Here is a 16,263-nt window from a genome sequence, read left to right as displayed (position 1 = left end):
CGGAACCGCGTCATAGCTCAGACGTGCCCTTACCGGGGAAAACCCCCAGAGGTTACAGCATGGGACTCGGTAGAGGACCCACCCTCTCCTTACCCAGAGGCTGAAGATGCCTTCAAACTCCTCTGTTCCCAACCTGGGAGCCGAAGCCTCCCAGAGAAGAAGTTACAGAGAAGACAGGTGTCAAAAGACACAGGCAAGCACAGAATACAAACCCTGTGAGCTTCAGCTTTGGTCTTTAGTACAGCTGCAGACAAAGCACTTGTCAGACTAGAAGTAGTACAAGACAAGAATACTGCAGAAATTCTGCCAAAAAAACACAGCAGAATGTAGATAAAGGCCAAAGACGTCGAGTGAAGCTGCAAAAATCCAAATTTATCACAAAAATAATATAGAAAAAGCTCAAAAAAGAAGAGCTAATGTTCCAGGGTCCTGCTAGCAGGAGCCGGAAAAAAGAACTGAAAGTAAAAGGGACCTGCAGTGCATTCTGGGATACTGTGAGGCTTCTGGAAAGTTCTCTTAAAGGCACAGTATCCTGTTTTGAGCCACATAATGGCAGCCTATGGGGCTTGTCTGTCCACTTCTTCCTCTCTATCATTCCAGAGGGTTTTGCTGTTACAGGCAAGGTTTTCTCTGTAAGAAAACCCTGGACAGGTTGTGCTGTTTGTGGATTTTTGGTGGAATTTCTAGTCGAAGTACTGGACAGTGTAGCCTGTGGATATAGGCTGCATTATCTGTCTTTAAATTCTCTCTTAAGTGTCTGTGCAGTTCTGCATGTTTTGACAACTTAAGAGATTATTTTGGATTGCTCCGGGGTCCGCGACATGGGCGGGACTATTCACTAGATTATGACTATACACAGAGATCCCCTACTACAGAATTCATCTATCAGACACAGATGAAACTTTCGAAAAACCCATTGTCTTTAAAGGCGAGTCAGTGACATCAAATGGGTGCGGATTCACAGCAAATACAGAGTTAGGTATGTGACAAATCGAGACCTCTGTTCTCCCCACCAAAAAAATCCTAAAACAAAGGATTCACAGTCTATAGTTATTGCACGCTTCGAGTATATTACGCATGTTATTCATCATACGGGGAATCAGAGGAGTTGTTAGGGGTTTATAACCTTGCAATTTAAGATGAAGTTTAAATTTACCGTCATTTGAAGAGAAGCGCTGGCGGAGTAGTGACTATCATGCATGTTTCACTGAACACTTCAACAAGGGAAATTTGGACTAGTACCCCTGGTAACAGCATATCATCACTGAAATCAGCTCCGGTGAGTTTCGTATTGATTTACAGGGCACCTCACATTTCTCACATCCTTACATGAAAATCTGTCCGCCATAACCACCAATAAACACAATCTCATGCTCTATGGGGGTTTAAACCTACGGTTCGAGTACTCCTTAATGTCACAAATTTCAGAAATATCAGGACTACCCTAAATCTCGAATTCCTACACCAGGAGCCCACTCGCATTGCATGCCGAATGCTGGATGGGATTTGTGTCTCGGGCGGTCTGATCACAGAGCACCAACCACCCACCACCCTTCTAATCTAGTCTTTACACTTCTGAATCACATTTCTCATAAAACTACCAAAATCCATCAGTAGCCCTAAACCCTCGGCAATAACTTGCAGGCACATTTGGAATCTTTTAATCTCTAAATTGCTGTAACATTACTACATCTGAAGACCAACAACTTGTGTAGCCCCCAAATTCTAACCCTAACGTTCTGCTTCATCATCTTAACTCCTAATCCTCCCTACCCTGGATGAAAGACATCTGCACACACAAACACAAAATCGAAGTAAGTCTTGTATGTCAGACAAGCTAAATTAACCCATGAGTTCAGAGGGCCGAAAGTAAATGGAGGCGAATATACAGAACTTCAGATACCCCTCAACAATGCTCTCCACATAAGCAAAACTTAAAGTTGAGAAACTGCTCTCCACTGAAATGATTTGTTATTCCATCAACCTTTCTAAGTAGCTTTCACTCTGTCTTTCAACATCAGCACCCATAGCCATCCAATCGAAATACCACCAGAATGTGGCCATTGTACGGTATTTCATTCTTTTTCTCAAAGAAAATTTCTATCAAGGACTCCATCATTAATGACCCAATTCCTATGCCCATTGCACCACTCAAATCTATTTTTCAAGACGGGGAGTTGTCTAGACACAAATTACACAAGACAGACCCAGCTCATCAAGAACATAACTAGTTCTCAAAATGATCCTGTTCCTGCAAGGAACTAAAAGCCACTCTTTTAAGCATCCCCCAGAATGTCTTAAACAACTCTTTAAAGCACCTTATTTTTCCAGAAGAAAGCCATATGAGAACTCTGGTAAAGAAGCCCATCTTGGGAGCGAACAACATAAACAATCTTTATTCTTCCATTTTATTGCTACCTTACATGGGCAAACTTCTGGAAAAATGGCTTGGGGAGCTTCAGAATCTAAAGACAGGCAAAAAGCGTGCACTCATTCCTGTCAATGTTCCGAGCCGGTAATACAATCTACCCTCAATGATCATTGCCAGTTCACTGATGAAGGAGAAATTTGCATGCTAATTCTCATAGACTTGTCGAACATTTGATGCCACAACAACCTGCTTAAGATCCAGAAAGCAGCGGATATCACTGGTAAAATCCTGAAGTGTCTAAAATCTTTCAGGTCAGGGAGATCACAAGTGATCACTCTTTTCCCATACTCTTCAAAGGCATGCAACATTGACTGTGGAATACTGCAAGGGTCAATACTCTTACTGTAAAGAACGAAGTCCACCCAAATGAATTAGACGATGGCTCTAGGAGAGTCCACTCATTTTAAAGTACAACCAGGAGCTCACCATGGGGTGACAGGGAGGTCACAGAGGGAGAAGAATAACACATATCGATATAAAAAAGTCTTTATTTCATTTCCCCCCCCCTTTTTTTCCTATTTAGTTTGTGTTTTTTGTTCAAAGCATCAAATAGCATCATACAGAATAAATAATTACAAGGACATAACATCAATAGATATACATCAAATCTTATCCCCACACCAACCTCTCAGACACATACTCAAGGCTCGTTCAGTCACACACATACAACCACAGATATACCAAACCTCATACACATTCCTCAAAACAATCCTCAGGGTGATATGAGGAGGGGACCCTGTAGGATCTCCGTGGCACACAGCCAGGAAATTCCAGATTGATAACACAGGATCCCACGTTCAAGTAACGCCGACGCGCGTTTCAGTGCAAGGCCCAGATCTACGGGCGCACCTTCGTCAGGGCTCTCACGCCAAGGTAGGGGGGAAGACAACACAAAATGGGCAATATATACCAGTGACGTATATGGATCCACTAGGACGCAGTTCAGGAGGTCTCTAGTCCGTTCTAATAGGCCTTGAAACACTCGGGATCTGCTGGATTTATTCTGTATGATGCTATTTGATGCTTTGAACAAAAAACACAAACTAAATAGGAAAACAAAAAGGGGGGGAATGAAATAAAGACTTTTTTATATCGATATGTGTTATTCTTCTCCCTCTGTGACCTCTCTGTCACCCCATGGTGAGCTCCTGGTTGTACTTTAAAATGAGTGGACTCTCCTAGAGCCATCGTCTAATTCATTTGGATGGACTTCGTTCTTTACAGTAGTGTCATTTCCCCTGACGTCTGCCCACATTCGTTGCAGGGGGCCCCTTTGTCTATTGGAGGGTCAATACTCTTGCCTTTTCTGTTTTGCAAAATTATGTGGTGACTCGGTCCACCAATCATTGGTGCACTTTTACATGTATACAGGTAATACTCATCTTATCTAAAAAAAAAAGCTAGGGGCACAATAGTATCTCAATCAAAAGATAACATTTAACAGAGCCCTCACAATCATGAGGCTATAGTTGGGCAACAACTTCATCAACATTAACCCGATCAAAAATGAGATTCTTACTACCGCTGCTTCATTGGTTGCAGAATGGGACACAACCTTATGGCCAAATGTAATAAGCAGTTCCCCGGTTCCTTTAACAGCGGTACGCCATTCAGGAAAGTTTCTCCCATTCATTGATTCCCCCTGTGTAAACGCTACAAAGCATTGATTCAATCACATCTTGACCAGCCTAATCCAATCTACCACCTTGAATAGCCAGGCACAATATTCTGACTAGTGCAACTTGCTCAGAATGCTCAGTTTTTACAAAAACCTCCAGAATATCACATACATCTCCAGTACTGCGATCTATACACTGGCTACCCATTTAATAATGGGTAGTCTTTAAGGCTCTAAAAATGGTCCCTAAAGGCCTATACCTCTTATCACTCTCCTGTCAGGCCATTGCATTTTCCTCCCATGCTAACATGGATCAATACACCAATTCTTGTTTGTCACAACTAGGGCCAAAGCAGTCGCAAAAGGAGACCATACTTTTTCTGCCATTAAAGAAAATGGGGTAACCCAAATGGTCCTGGACCTGGGTATCATACAATATTAACAAACAAATGTCCGTGACCTATTTCTTTGAATCAAGCAATTAATCAGTACTTAGTCATCATTTTAAATATCTCATGAGTATGTCGTATAGATCTACTCCATCCAATGCATGGACCAATTTCAGAAGGAAAAACAACAGCAGAAATATAAACCATAAACAATTATTTCTTGATAATTCTTTCTCTTCTCTGATCACTGAACACCATCTAGTTCACTCTTTACTATTTGCACGCTCCCCTTGGGGCAACTAGTATGACTCCTATCAGTTGTGAACTAATTCAAGTTTACCCAGAGGCAATGATTAAATAAATTGCTTATGGTTTATATTTCTGCTGTTGTTTTTCCTTCTGAAATTGGTCCATGCAAAATGATGACTAAATACTGATTAATTGCTTGATTCAAAGAAATAGGTCACAGACCTTTGTTTGTTAAGATCATACTTTTTCCACAGTAGGTGCCAAACTATGGAACTAACTTACTTTTTACCACTGCGTGGTGGAATCCTTCATAACAGTGAGCTGAGAGAGTCAACCAAGTTAATAGTTTAAAATGGGTGTAATCTATTTCAGGCTGTCATTTTCTGGAAGAAAAAGGCACATCAGCTCAGTAATTGAACTGAACGGTATCTCTTGCTTCCATCTAGTGGCAAGAGTGATCGATGCAGTGGTATGTTGAACAAAATCAGCCACCGTAAGCCACCTATCTGAGCTAGAAACCTGGGGACCCCTTTCCTTTTAAGAATGGAGGTCTGTAACTGTTCAGTAGTTTATGACCACAAATTTGGTCCTAAACCATTGATACATATGAATAGTAATTGGTATTTGGAAGGAACATCTACAATACGCCCCTTTCATATAGCGCTTTGTTATCAATTTCTAAACCCATTTTAGGAGTCAGTGAAAAGTTAGACTCCTAAAAATGGGTTTCGTACAAACTCTGAATCCTAGCTTGTGAGACCAAAAACCTACTTTCTACATCTGGCCCTAGGTTCTGTAAAGCACGGCGATTTATTCAAAAGTAAAACAGCATTTGATGTATATTACGCTTGCATGGAGAAAGTTCATGTCCCCACCAGAAGAAAAGCAGCAACTCCGATAAGATCAGATGCCACTCTCTCCAGACTGAGACCACCAGACTGCAACTTCACCAAGGGTAAATGACGCAAATCTCCATATAATCCAATAAGAAACAAAACCAATGTAACAGTAAAAAGAGATACTCAATATTTTATGGACAGGCCATGGCGGAAGTTCCACTGGACTGTTGCAATATTTTCCACGCAGAGCATTTGGTAACACTTGGGCTTCCTGACGTCAACTGAATTGGCAAGAACATCATTTTGGTCAGCTGGAGTCGGATCTTGCAACTCCCTATTAATGCCAATGGTGTATGTTGGTATCACTTGCCATTTTCTATAATTAGTAGATGGGCCATTGTTTTTTGGGGCGAGTGGGGGGGGGGGGTTGACTTAGGGATACATAGTTCCACGGTCACAAACCATTTCCAACTGAACTTTCACTAGGGCTGAAATAAAAGTTATAGTAAAAGACAATGAAAATATAGGAATAACATTTAACATAAAGAAGCTGGTAATTGGCATGCACACTGCTCAGCAGCTTTGACACTGACTAGTGCATTTGTAGGAAAAAGGAGCTCAGGCCAGAGTAGAATGGCACTGCGCAAAGAAAGGAGGAGCAGTTAAAAAAATGATCGAGAGAGTACCACCACTAAAGATACAATAGAAGCAGGGTACAAGTACAGTGAGAGAGGCACAGCGAGAAAGAAACAGAATGACTGACTTAGAAAGACAAGACAAAAAAGAGACAGTACAAGTATAGAAAGTTAGGCAGAAGAAGAAAATCATGGATAGGTCCAGATGGGGACAGAGTAGGTTGATAGTCTAAGAAAATGAACAGAGTACTGCTAAATTATGTACGTAGCATTCGAATAGCAATTCATACATATAGCTTGGTCTCTCAGCACACTACACATGCCATTCTGAACTAGACAAACAACTTATGGGCTAAAAGCCACTAAAACAGATTGGACCTTGCACACAGGTTGCGCATCAAACAGAAGAAACAGTAAAGGAAAAAGAGTGGAAGGGTGAAAGCAGTCAAAGAAAAAAAAGAATGCATCCTGAAAGGCCACCACGATGGAGAGAAAACGTCTGTCAGGCGGCCAAGATAGATTTCATTGATATATCAGCCAAAGTGTTACTGGCTGACATGTCGGCCAGGATATTACTGGCTAGCAAGTAAAAAAAAAAAAAGGTTAGTAGCAAACATGTCCGCCAGGGTGGTTGTATTTGAATGTCAGCTTGGGAGACAACAAGCAGGGATGGCAGAATCAACGTGGTATACCATGGGGATGGATAAGCATCTCTAGTCTAGTAGGAGCAACCCCCCCATCCCTCTTTCTCTTTAACAGGCCTTTACTGCCTTATAGCAAACCATTCTTTAATATAAACCAACTGAATTTGGGTCTATGTTAAGCAATGTAATTTGTGTGCACACACAGCAGGGACATCAAACAAGGGGCTAAATGTACAAAGCATTTTTGGGGTTGCAAAGGCTCTAAATCACAGTTCGGTGTAAAAATGTTTGTTGCCATGTCCTAAACTCATTTTGCGATTCAGTAACAGGTTACAGATTCACAAAATGGCTCTACAAGGGCACAAAAAAACGGATCTTTAGAAAGGGTGTATTTAGGGCGTCCCTTCCAAATAACAATTTCTTATGTTATGTATCAATGTTTTGCAAATGAAAACCGGTCACAAAACATTGAAATTTTATCAACTGCCACCATGGGGTGGTAAGCAATAAACACAATTGGAGGGGTGTCTTTCTGACCTCTTACACTTTGTGAATACCAAAAAAGTTTATGGGGAGTAAGCAGAGGACAACTATCTACTCTCACACACACTGTTAGAAAGGTAAAATCCCCATTTCCTTTACGAAAATAGGTTGCATTAAAAAAAAAAGGAAAACATAATGACAGATCTCCTGATTCCAGCATGTCACCATTCCTGTGACGTCCATCAAGCGTAGTGAGTCAGAATTTGCGACCGACCTTTTGAATGTAGATGAAGCAGGTTGGAATGCAATGACTAAGATTCCAAGGCTTGTGACCTAACATATAAAGACTCGTTTGCAAAATTCCACACTGTTTAGAAAAATAGTATTTGCGACCAGTGTTTAATGCATCTGGCCCAGAAATCGCTTTGTTAACCTTTAAATGAGGTTGTGTTTTTTGCACCTTGCGACTAGTCTCTTAGACTACTTACTGGCAAACTGGCTCACAGTGAAACAGGTGCCAGTTATTAGCAGACTCATTCTCAAAGTTATCTTTAGCCACAATTCCACCACGAACAATACCATCAGCAGACCAACCTCGCTTATGTGTGTGCCATTCTGAATCAAACCCCATTGGTGTATGATAACTCATTAAACGTTTTAACAAATTATGGTACCACATGAAAGCCCCCGCCAAAACAATCATTTGTGAATTTTTGCAATAGTCGTTTATGAATTAAATGGGTATCTTAAGAGTTTGAAAAGCGGATCATACAGATTGAACAGTACATTAGAGCTGCAACTGATTGAGTTCATTATCATATTTTAGATGAATATTCAAATAAAATATGCCTAGGATCATCTTCATTAAAAAGTAATATAGCTCATTTCCATTATATTTTCTTGAGAAGGCCTTCCGTGCATTTAAAAAAGATGTTATAGTATTTATAGTAGATTTTTCAAATGTATTTTTAATTCACTGAGTTCCATTCCTGGCACAACCTTCAGCAAAGATCAAACAGAGACTGCGCGGAAGCCGAGCCTCCGATAAAAAAAGAAAGACACCTCCTGACATGGGCTATGCATTATTCAACACGTCAAATTCTGCTGATAAAAGGATATCGTAGCCAAAGCGAATAATGTCGTTGAGTTTCAGGGTGATGTATTTCTGGTCCGGAATTCGAACATCATTCACAAAGGTCTAGGAAAAAAAAATACACAGAATTCAGTATAACAACAGAGTAAACGCCTCTCTGCAAGCAGTCTAATTACAGTAAGTGCATTAACGTTCAGAAGCAGGTCACTGTAAAAGAAAAAAAAATCGTGAAATTCGCCTGTTACAGTAGTCACATTTAGGTGAAAGTGCTTCGTTTGTGGCGTTGTATCCTATAATAAAGGGCCCTCCCTTTTATTTAAAGTCTAACCACGTTTTATTAAACACAGCACTGATAGACTTAGGTTTTTCTGGCATCCACTTGACAAAATATATGAACTTCGGCAGATCACTTTAATTAATTGCTATATTCACTCGCGGCAGCTCTGGGCTTTCCTTTTACATATCATTGCTTTTCATAGTTTGGACCAGTTGACTGGCCAAAAGGAAAAATTACTACGTTTTCGAATACACCGATTCATTCAATTAAATCCCAGTACTGGTGGTGTGGTATACAAATGGAAAGGCTAGCCCTTTTTTATTTCTCTGTGCTCCTATGCCCTTATCAACATAACTGCCTCTTACAAACAGACTATCCACATTGCAAAATGCTGTAGAAATAGTGGAAATTTACAAATGAATTGGGAGGTATGGCAAACTGGTTCCACCTTTAGTTCACTAGGATACATTTTGCTTTTGATCACCAAGTGTTGGACCTTTACTGTGGGCGAGTCTCACTACCCTAGACCCACTTGCACTAATTTCACAGTAATTGAACTGAGTGTGTTTATTGAACTTGTCCACCTTTTAAGATAAGGCCTCTGCGCAGGTAGGCTAAGGGGCACCAGTCTGTTTACACTTGAACACGTGTGTACATACATGTGTGTGCAGGTTGTGCATGCGAGACTACCGTCGTGACAATCCGGTAACTGCTCACAAGTAGCCTGACGCAGAAGGGAATCTACAAAGACAGACCTCCAGTAGGCCTTATATTAGTGGGCATTCAAAAAAAGATCAGTAGTGTTTACTGGAAAATCTGTAGTGATTTCACTGTATTATACATATAGGTGTAATCTACTTTCTCGCGCAGGTTTGCTCCACTTGCGCATATATAGTACAGAGTTGTGTTAATCGGAGGTAAAATATGTATGCCAAGTTTGATTTTGCAGGTTCTAATAACATACATATACAACTTTTGGGTCAGCAAGAATTGTCATATTTGCCCGGTACAACTTATCAGATTCAGGCCTTTGTCCCTCCTGCTGGGTCAAGTTAATTACTATGCTCTGCACCAGAGGGAACCAAGGCTTTACCCCAAAACAGGGAGCAATTATCATTGTGTTTGACCTAGTTCCTAGGAGAGGAATGAGGTGGTTGGGAAATCAGCATAATTATATGTCACACTGCACCTGGGCTGGGCCCACTGATCAAGGGAGGAAACCCAGACACCTGGACCCAACATAGGAGGGTCTCCCCTTTGATATTTTTTTGGTAAGGGATCTGGCAGCTTTATCAACTAGGGGTGGAGCTAAGCCCTCAGAGCAGCTCTTCACAGAGAAACTTTGATAGCACAATGTTGGATTGACCCAGAATTCTATGCAGGCGTTTATGGACAGGGGAGAAGGGATGATGTGGCGCCCTATGATTAACCTGGGGTGCCTAGCATCTTCAACTTTCCACCCCCACTTATATATCACAGCACAAGGGTGAGCTCAAGAGCAAGACCCTGGAACTGGAAAGTGACAACACCAGAATCATGGATGCCTGGAAGGAGAAGCCACCGGATGCCTGAAGGGGTGGACTAAGGTCTTTGCCTACAGCTGATCTGAGGACCAGATGGGTCTCTGCAGGGCCAGTGGCGCTGTCCGCTTAATGCCCCCTGAGGGCCAGTTGTGGGAAGATCTGAAGACCAGTAGGTGCCTGCCACCCGGTGCAGGGATGTTTGCAAACATCTATTTTTCAATGGCAGCTTATGCTGGAGGCATTTTCCACCCGCTGCACAAGCTGCCATTGGAAAATGGATGTTTCCGATCGCCCAAAGGCCGACATATCCAAATTGTGCGGTCAGAACCGCTGACCTTTGGTCGGGCGGTTCCAATCTGCAACAGACATCCGACCGACATCATACTGATGCCCTTTGTGTTGAAGAAAACAAAAGCACTAGCAAAGCCAATGGGCCCGGCTTGCATTTTTGAGTCCTGACAAAATATTTTGAAAACAATTTTGAAAAGCCTGCTCTGGTGAAAAAAATGGAACAAACAATCAATGGCAAAACTAAAAGGACTCCGCTCTAAAATGACAAGCTAATTGCTTTGCTAAGGCTCTTTTCCAGCTCAAAATCTGGGAAACTGTGCTCACGTATAGGCAGTGATGCACATGAATTCTGTGATGGTTGCAGGCGGGCATATGCAGGGTATCACAGGCTGACATTTTTATTTACGAATGTAACATGGGTGGGCAGTCATGCTACACCACTAAATTGAGTTTTTTAAAGTCACATAAAGAGTGAAAAGGTTAGTGACTAGCTATTTCCAGCTGGCATAACCCAACACATTTTTGCAAATATCCGCTGCTTCTTTAATTGTAACAGTTGGTAATTTACCATTTTGACAAAGTCATCCTTTTGGCCCTGATCACACCTATTTTAGACAGATACCGGGGCAACTGGCTCAGACTGTGCCCTGGGCTCTGCTAACCAGGCACATGACCAGTGCTCTGATTAAAAATGTATATGGTTATTCGGAGCAATTACAATTGGCACAGACAAACTACATGTGAGTCCATAGTATATGGTTGGGTATGTAGGTTTACAGGCCCAGCAGATTTGAGGCACTTACGTGTGCACTACTGTGTTGCCTGCTGTCATTTTAAAGGCCAGCCCTGCTTTGCAAGCTGTTTTTAAATTAGAATTACATGCAAACTTAACTTTGGATTCAAAGGTACTTCCAAAGTTTTAAACAACGTTATTTTTAATTACAATCACCCCTAAAGTCTACCCTAGGTGCCCCCAGGGTAGGGTGTCATCTAAAAAAAGCAGGGACATTTTAAAAGATGGTTTATACACCCTAGTGAGGGATAAACAACCACCCCCTCCCCCACCACCCACCCCCCCAAGTCAGCACTTTTAGCTCCATAAACTAACATGGGAATACAGTAATAAGTGTATCTATTGACAGTGAGCTAAAATAACATTTCAAGGACTTAAGATTGGTAATGATAAATCCAACAACTTGCCACTGCTGAATTTTTCATAAGCTAAAATAGAAAAGAAGTTATAGAACTTTTTCTGTGAGCCAAAATCAAGCCTTCTAGCACCCTCTCCGGATTGGCCAGCCCATATCATGCTTAACTGCTTTGATGAGGCGATAAGTGGTCTGCACAGAGACAGAGGTTATCTTATGGAGCGAACTCTGCAGCCACTAGGCCAGGATGGGGGCTGGGTAAACCAAACTGGGCTTGAAAGAGTAAGACAGTAAGGAATGCTAGCCAGGCCTACCCAGTCTTCCTGTACCCAACCAGATGGCAGCCCGGGATTGGCATTTGCAGGAGAACTGGAAAGAGAGAGTTAAGGGAAACAAGCCACACCAGTGGGTTGGCTTAGCCAGGTCTTACTCCCAAGGAGAGGAATTCTCCACCTTGAATTTTTAAAGTGCAGTGCTTTGTGGGACAAGAAAATGCCACACTTTGGGGAATGTTATGCTATTGGGTGGCCTCCCGCTTGTCGCACCAGAACATTGGATAAATATGTAAGAGCTGCATAGCAGCTCAAATCTGCTGTCTTAAACTACAAGGAGAAGGACTGCCCTTCTGGAACCCTTGTCTGCACCCCAAAGTATTTCATTCTGAAGGACTGCTCCTGCTGAAAACTTAGAACTACAGCCCTGAGGACTTTGCACTGCTTCAAAGAGGATTAAGGAGTGGACTCCCTGAAAGCAACAGGTTCACAGAGCTCATCTGCCCCATCTCCCCCAAGAAGTTCCAAACCTCGAGTGCGTTCAGTAGACTTTTAAGGATTTGGCCAGGTGCATTTAGGGAACTGTAGTCCCAACTTCGGAGGAGCATCTTTGACTTTGGAAACTTGGATTTGTGTTGTGGAAACTTTGAACTCTCAAGAGAAACAGTAGGAAAAATGTCCAAAAGTTTGGAGAAGCTTGGAGTAACTTTTGGAAAAAGCTTCATAAGGTGACCAACGCGACGTCGAGGGTCAAGCCAACTACCTTACACCGCGACCCGGCCAAGATTTCACGTTTGTCCCATTAAAACCTCCGGCGCTCAAGACTTCCAGGAGTTCACTGTGGCCTATCGCTGAACCAAGTTGACAAAGCTGCTGCAAACCTGGCCAGTTGGAGGGCCCCACTCGATGTTGAGAGAAAATCCCCCCAAAAAAGTTTCTATGTGCAAAGGGAAAATTTTGACTGGGGCCTCCCGCTTTACAATTTGCTTTCTTCGTTTTTATAAACGGCAGTAATTTTGTACAACATTACCAGACTTCATTTCCCATAAACCCAGGAGGAAAAAGTCACAGTTCAAACAGTATCAACATTCAATCAGATAAGGTCAGGAACTCTTCATAGTCCCACCATGCTGTTCCTCTCTCCTCTTTTGTCACTGCCCAGCAGACAGGTTAAGTGCCTCAGGCCACCTGACCTTATGGTTTCTTTAATTGGTGAAAGTTTTGATTGTATGTTCACATTTCTGAAATGTTAAGGCATAGTGTGTGGTTCTATTACACTGTGCGGCCGCATAAATGCTTGTCACTCCTCTGCGCCACTGTTACCTCCATTGATGCACTGAGGTGCCTGGGGCCACTGCGGTGTTAGCCTCCAGCCGTTAGGGGGAGCTGCATTCCAAATTGCGTTTGGCATGTCTTGTTCAGCCAAGCTGGTGCGCATATTCATGTGCCTGTATTCTGACAGCGGAGCCAGCTGGGTGCAGAGTTCTGCTTGTGCCCCTCACGCCTGGAGCTTCTACATCCCTCAGGGCGTCTGTATATATTGGTGCTTAGCACGTTTACATCTCCTGAACACGGACCCCTGCTCAGGCACGTCCTTCTGCCCAAAGTTGATTTAAGCAGGCGATTGGTGCCCTGCAGCCCCTAGCCCTGTTATTGGCCATCTGGGCTGCAATAATTGGTTGAGAAGATCCCCACTTTGTAATCCCCGTTAAATCAACTGGATTTGCCAGCATTTCTGCTCTGGCCATTAGCCTGTGCTCCCCTGGGGCCTGCCAGGTTGGAAAATCCCATTTTGTGGCCATGCACTTATTTGGCTAATACGAGTGACATCAAGGAGACTTACCTGGAGGAGAATACCACAACCTACCTCCCCATCGATTACCACGTTTATGGGCACCTCCATCATGAAAGCAGTGGCACTGGCAGTAGCCCCCCTGGAGAAGACACTGTTTCAGTATGCAGAGCACTGCTACAAACCCCTCCTTGGGAGGTGAGTCAATATAGGGCTTATGCCCCTTTCACCTTCAGGCTTCCCATCCAGCGCCCACCGCTCCGCAAGAGTAAAAGGGATCCCATATTTGGAGTCGTTCTGTACACATATGACAGACTGAAACAGGCCTTTATAACCCCGCAAGCAACCTTCGCCCCTGGATGTCCCAGAACCTGGTACCTCAGGGTTGCAACCCTCTGGTGCTTCCTGCCTCCCATACCCACCCACGCCTACTCAGGCCCCATATACACCCTCAGGTTCAGAGGGAGAGCAGGACTCAGACTCCCGCCCCTGGCACCCCCTTACCCTGCCATACGCAGGAAGGACCAGCGGGCGATGCCACCCAGAACACATCGGATAGGCTGGATCCAGAGAGCCTCCTGCACCCCAGTTCCTCAGAATGGGTACCTGCGAACAAAGTCGTGGCCTATGTCGTGGGGCTGTTTCACAAGCCGATAGACAAGGAAGTCTGTAACCGCCTGAGGGCAGAGCACCCACTCTCATCTCCAGGAGACAAAGTAGCCCTCACACTATACCAGATGAACGCATGGCCACCATCCTGGGAAAATATATGTGAGACCCCAAGAAGGGGATTGACCGGTACTGGCAGGCTTGCCAGAACAAGCTCTAAGACCAGGCATATCCCGTAACGGTATCTTGCAAAAGCATAAGGGAGTCTGATCTGTCTTGAGATTTTATCTGGTTGGACCCAACTGCGTATCATCCAACTGGGATACATGAATTATGGTCTCTCTACAGAGAATAGCTGTTCGTTGCTCATTAAAATCGAACCTAAATTGTGGGAATTAGCCACCTCCGAGGCAGGCCCATTGCCCACAGGGGGTTGTTCAAGACCCTTTCATTTGGGAACTGGGTAAAGTTGTCCAGACCATTAACTCCCTGGATAAGGCACAGACATCCATAAAGTGTATCTTTACACATCAGATTTTCAATAGGCTGGGTGAGGTAGGTGGCATTGGGCTGGCCACGCTCAGTACTCAGCCACAACCAGATGACAGGACAACTGGAGGCAGCGTTACCAGGATGCCTCCAAGTTTGGAAACGTACACCACCCAATGGTACCTCTTCGTCATCAAGGTGCGAGAGGAGGATGATGCAACAATACCCAGGGAACTAATCTGGGTGAGTGTACAGTCCTTCCCTCAATAGCACCTGGGGGGGGGGGGGCAGACTAGGGTATTTATTCCACAACTGGCACATCAGATGCCTGGGTCCTTTAAACAATATGGAGGTTTGACGCAGAGTTTAATGGCTACCCTTACCAAGAAAAAAATCCAGATTCCCTTGATCTTCTCTCGTGATTACGCCACTTTAGTGGATGCGGAGGAATTAGATTTATTGCACAAAGAGGCAATCTTGAGGACATCCCCTCACCCTGGTGGATTTGTATGCGATCTTTGTCATAGACAAGAAGGACTGTGGTCAGAGACGAGTAATTACCTTGAAGGAATTTGGCGGATGGTTGGTTTACCGGTATTTCAGGAAAGAGGGCATCCATCTGCTCCAGGATCTTCTCCTTTCCAACAATCGGAGGGCGTGTCTGGACCTCAAGGACACCTATCTCATGATAGCTGCTTCCTCTAATTTCAATGGTGGGGGGTGTTAGGGAGACCCTCTAATTCCCCACCCTCCCTTTTGATCTTTCGTCCGCTCATTGGTGCTTCACTAAGGTGATGCGTCCAGTAGTAGCGTTACTCAGGACTCGGGGCATTCGCCTCATCGACCTGGATGATATCCTCCTGATGGACTAATGACTTCTAAGCCTCTCGCAACATCAGCAAATGGCAGTCTCGCTTCTGGAGTCTTTCAAAATAAACCAGAAGAAGTCATCCCCTACCCCCTTCTCAGTCGCTGGTGTTTGAATGTTTGTCGAGGACTCTGTTCAGGCCATTCTCAGCCTTCCTTCACAGAAGATGACCAACAACAGACACAAACTACGTCTCCTGGCAACACAGTCCTCCCTATCCCAATGCCAAACAGCGAGAGTGGTGGAACTCTGGCATTCCTCAATCAAAGATATTGTCCTGGGTCCCCTTCATTATCGGGCCCTCTAAAGGTTAAATGCCTCTCATCTCAAGAAGGGACTGACACTCTCAAGCAGGTCCCTTATCGGAGTACGCCCGGGAGGAGATACACTGGTGGCTGGCTCACATGGATGTCTGGAATGGCTGAGCGATTTTCGGCTCGCTTCTGGACCTGGTCATAGAGTCCGACACTTGTGGCACGGACTGGGGGCCGAGATGTGACAAGAAAAATCCATGCACATCAATTGCCTCGAACTCCTAGCAGGTTTTTTCGCGGTCTGCTGTTGGAACAAGGATCAAACACAGTGTTGTGTCCTCCTCAAGATGGACAGAGTG

General features: G+C 43.8%; 1 protein-coding gene across 2 annotated transcripts in view; it reads right to left on the bottom strand.

Moving 5' to 3' along the window:
• CEP170B (centrosomal protein 170B) overlaps positions 1-16,263 on the bottom strand; it is a 420,899-nt gene that overhangs the window by 248,359 nt on the left and 156,277 nt on the right. For both annotated transcript variants that reach the window (XM_078660287.1, XM_078660288.1), the window contains exon 4: positions 8,408-8,486. In XM_078660287.1, coding sequence (XP_078516413.1) covers positions 8,408-8,486 — 79 coding nt within the window. The remainder of the gene's footprint in view (positions 1-8,407; positions 8,487-16,263) is intronic.

This window comes from Lissotriton helveticus, chromosome 9 (genome assembly GCF_964261635.1).
Source record: "Lissotriton helveticus chromosome 9, aLisHel1.1, whole genome shotgun sequence".
NCBI classification, from domain to species: Eukaryota; Metazoa; Chordata; class Amphibia; order Caudata; family Salamandridae; genus Lissotriton; species Lissotriton helveticus.
Note: the sequence above shows the minus strand (reverse complement) of the source record. Positions and strands in the feature narration are given on the sequence as shown.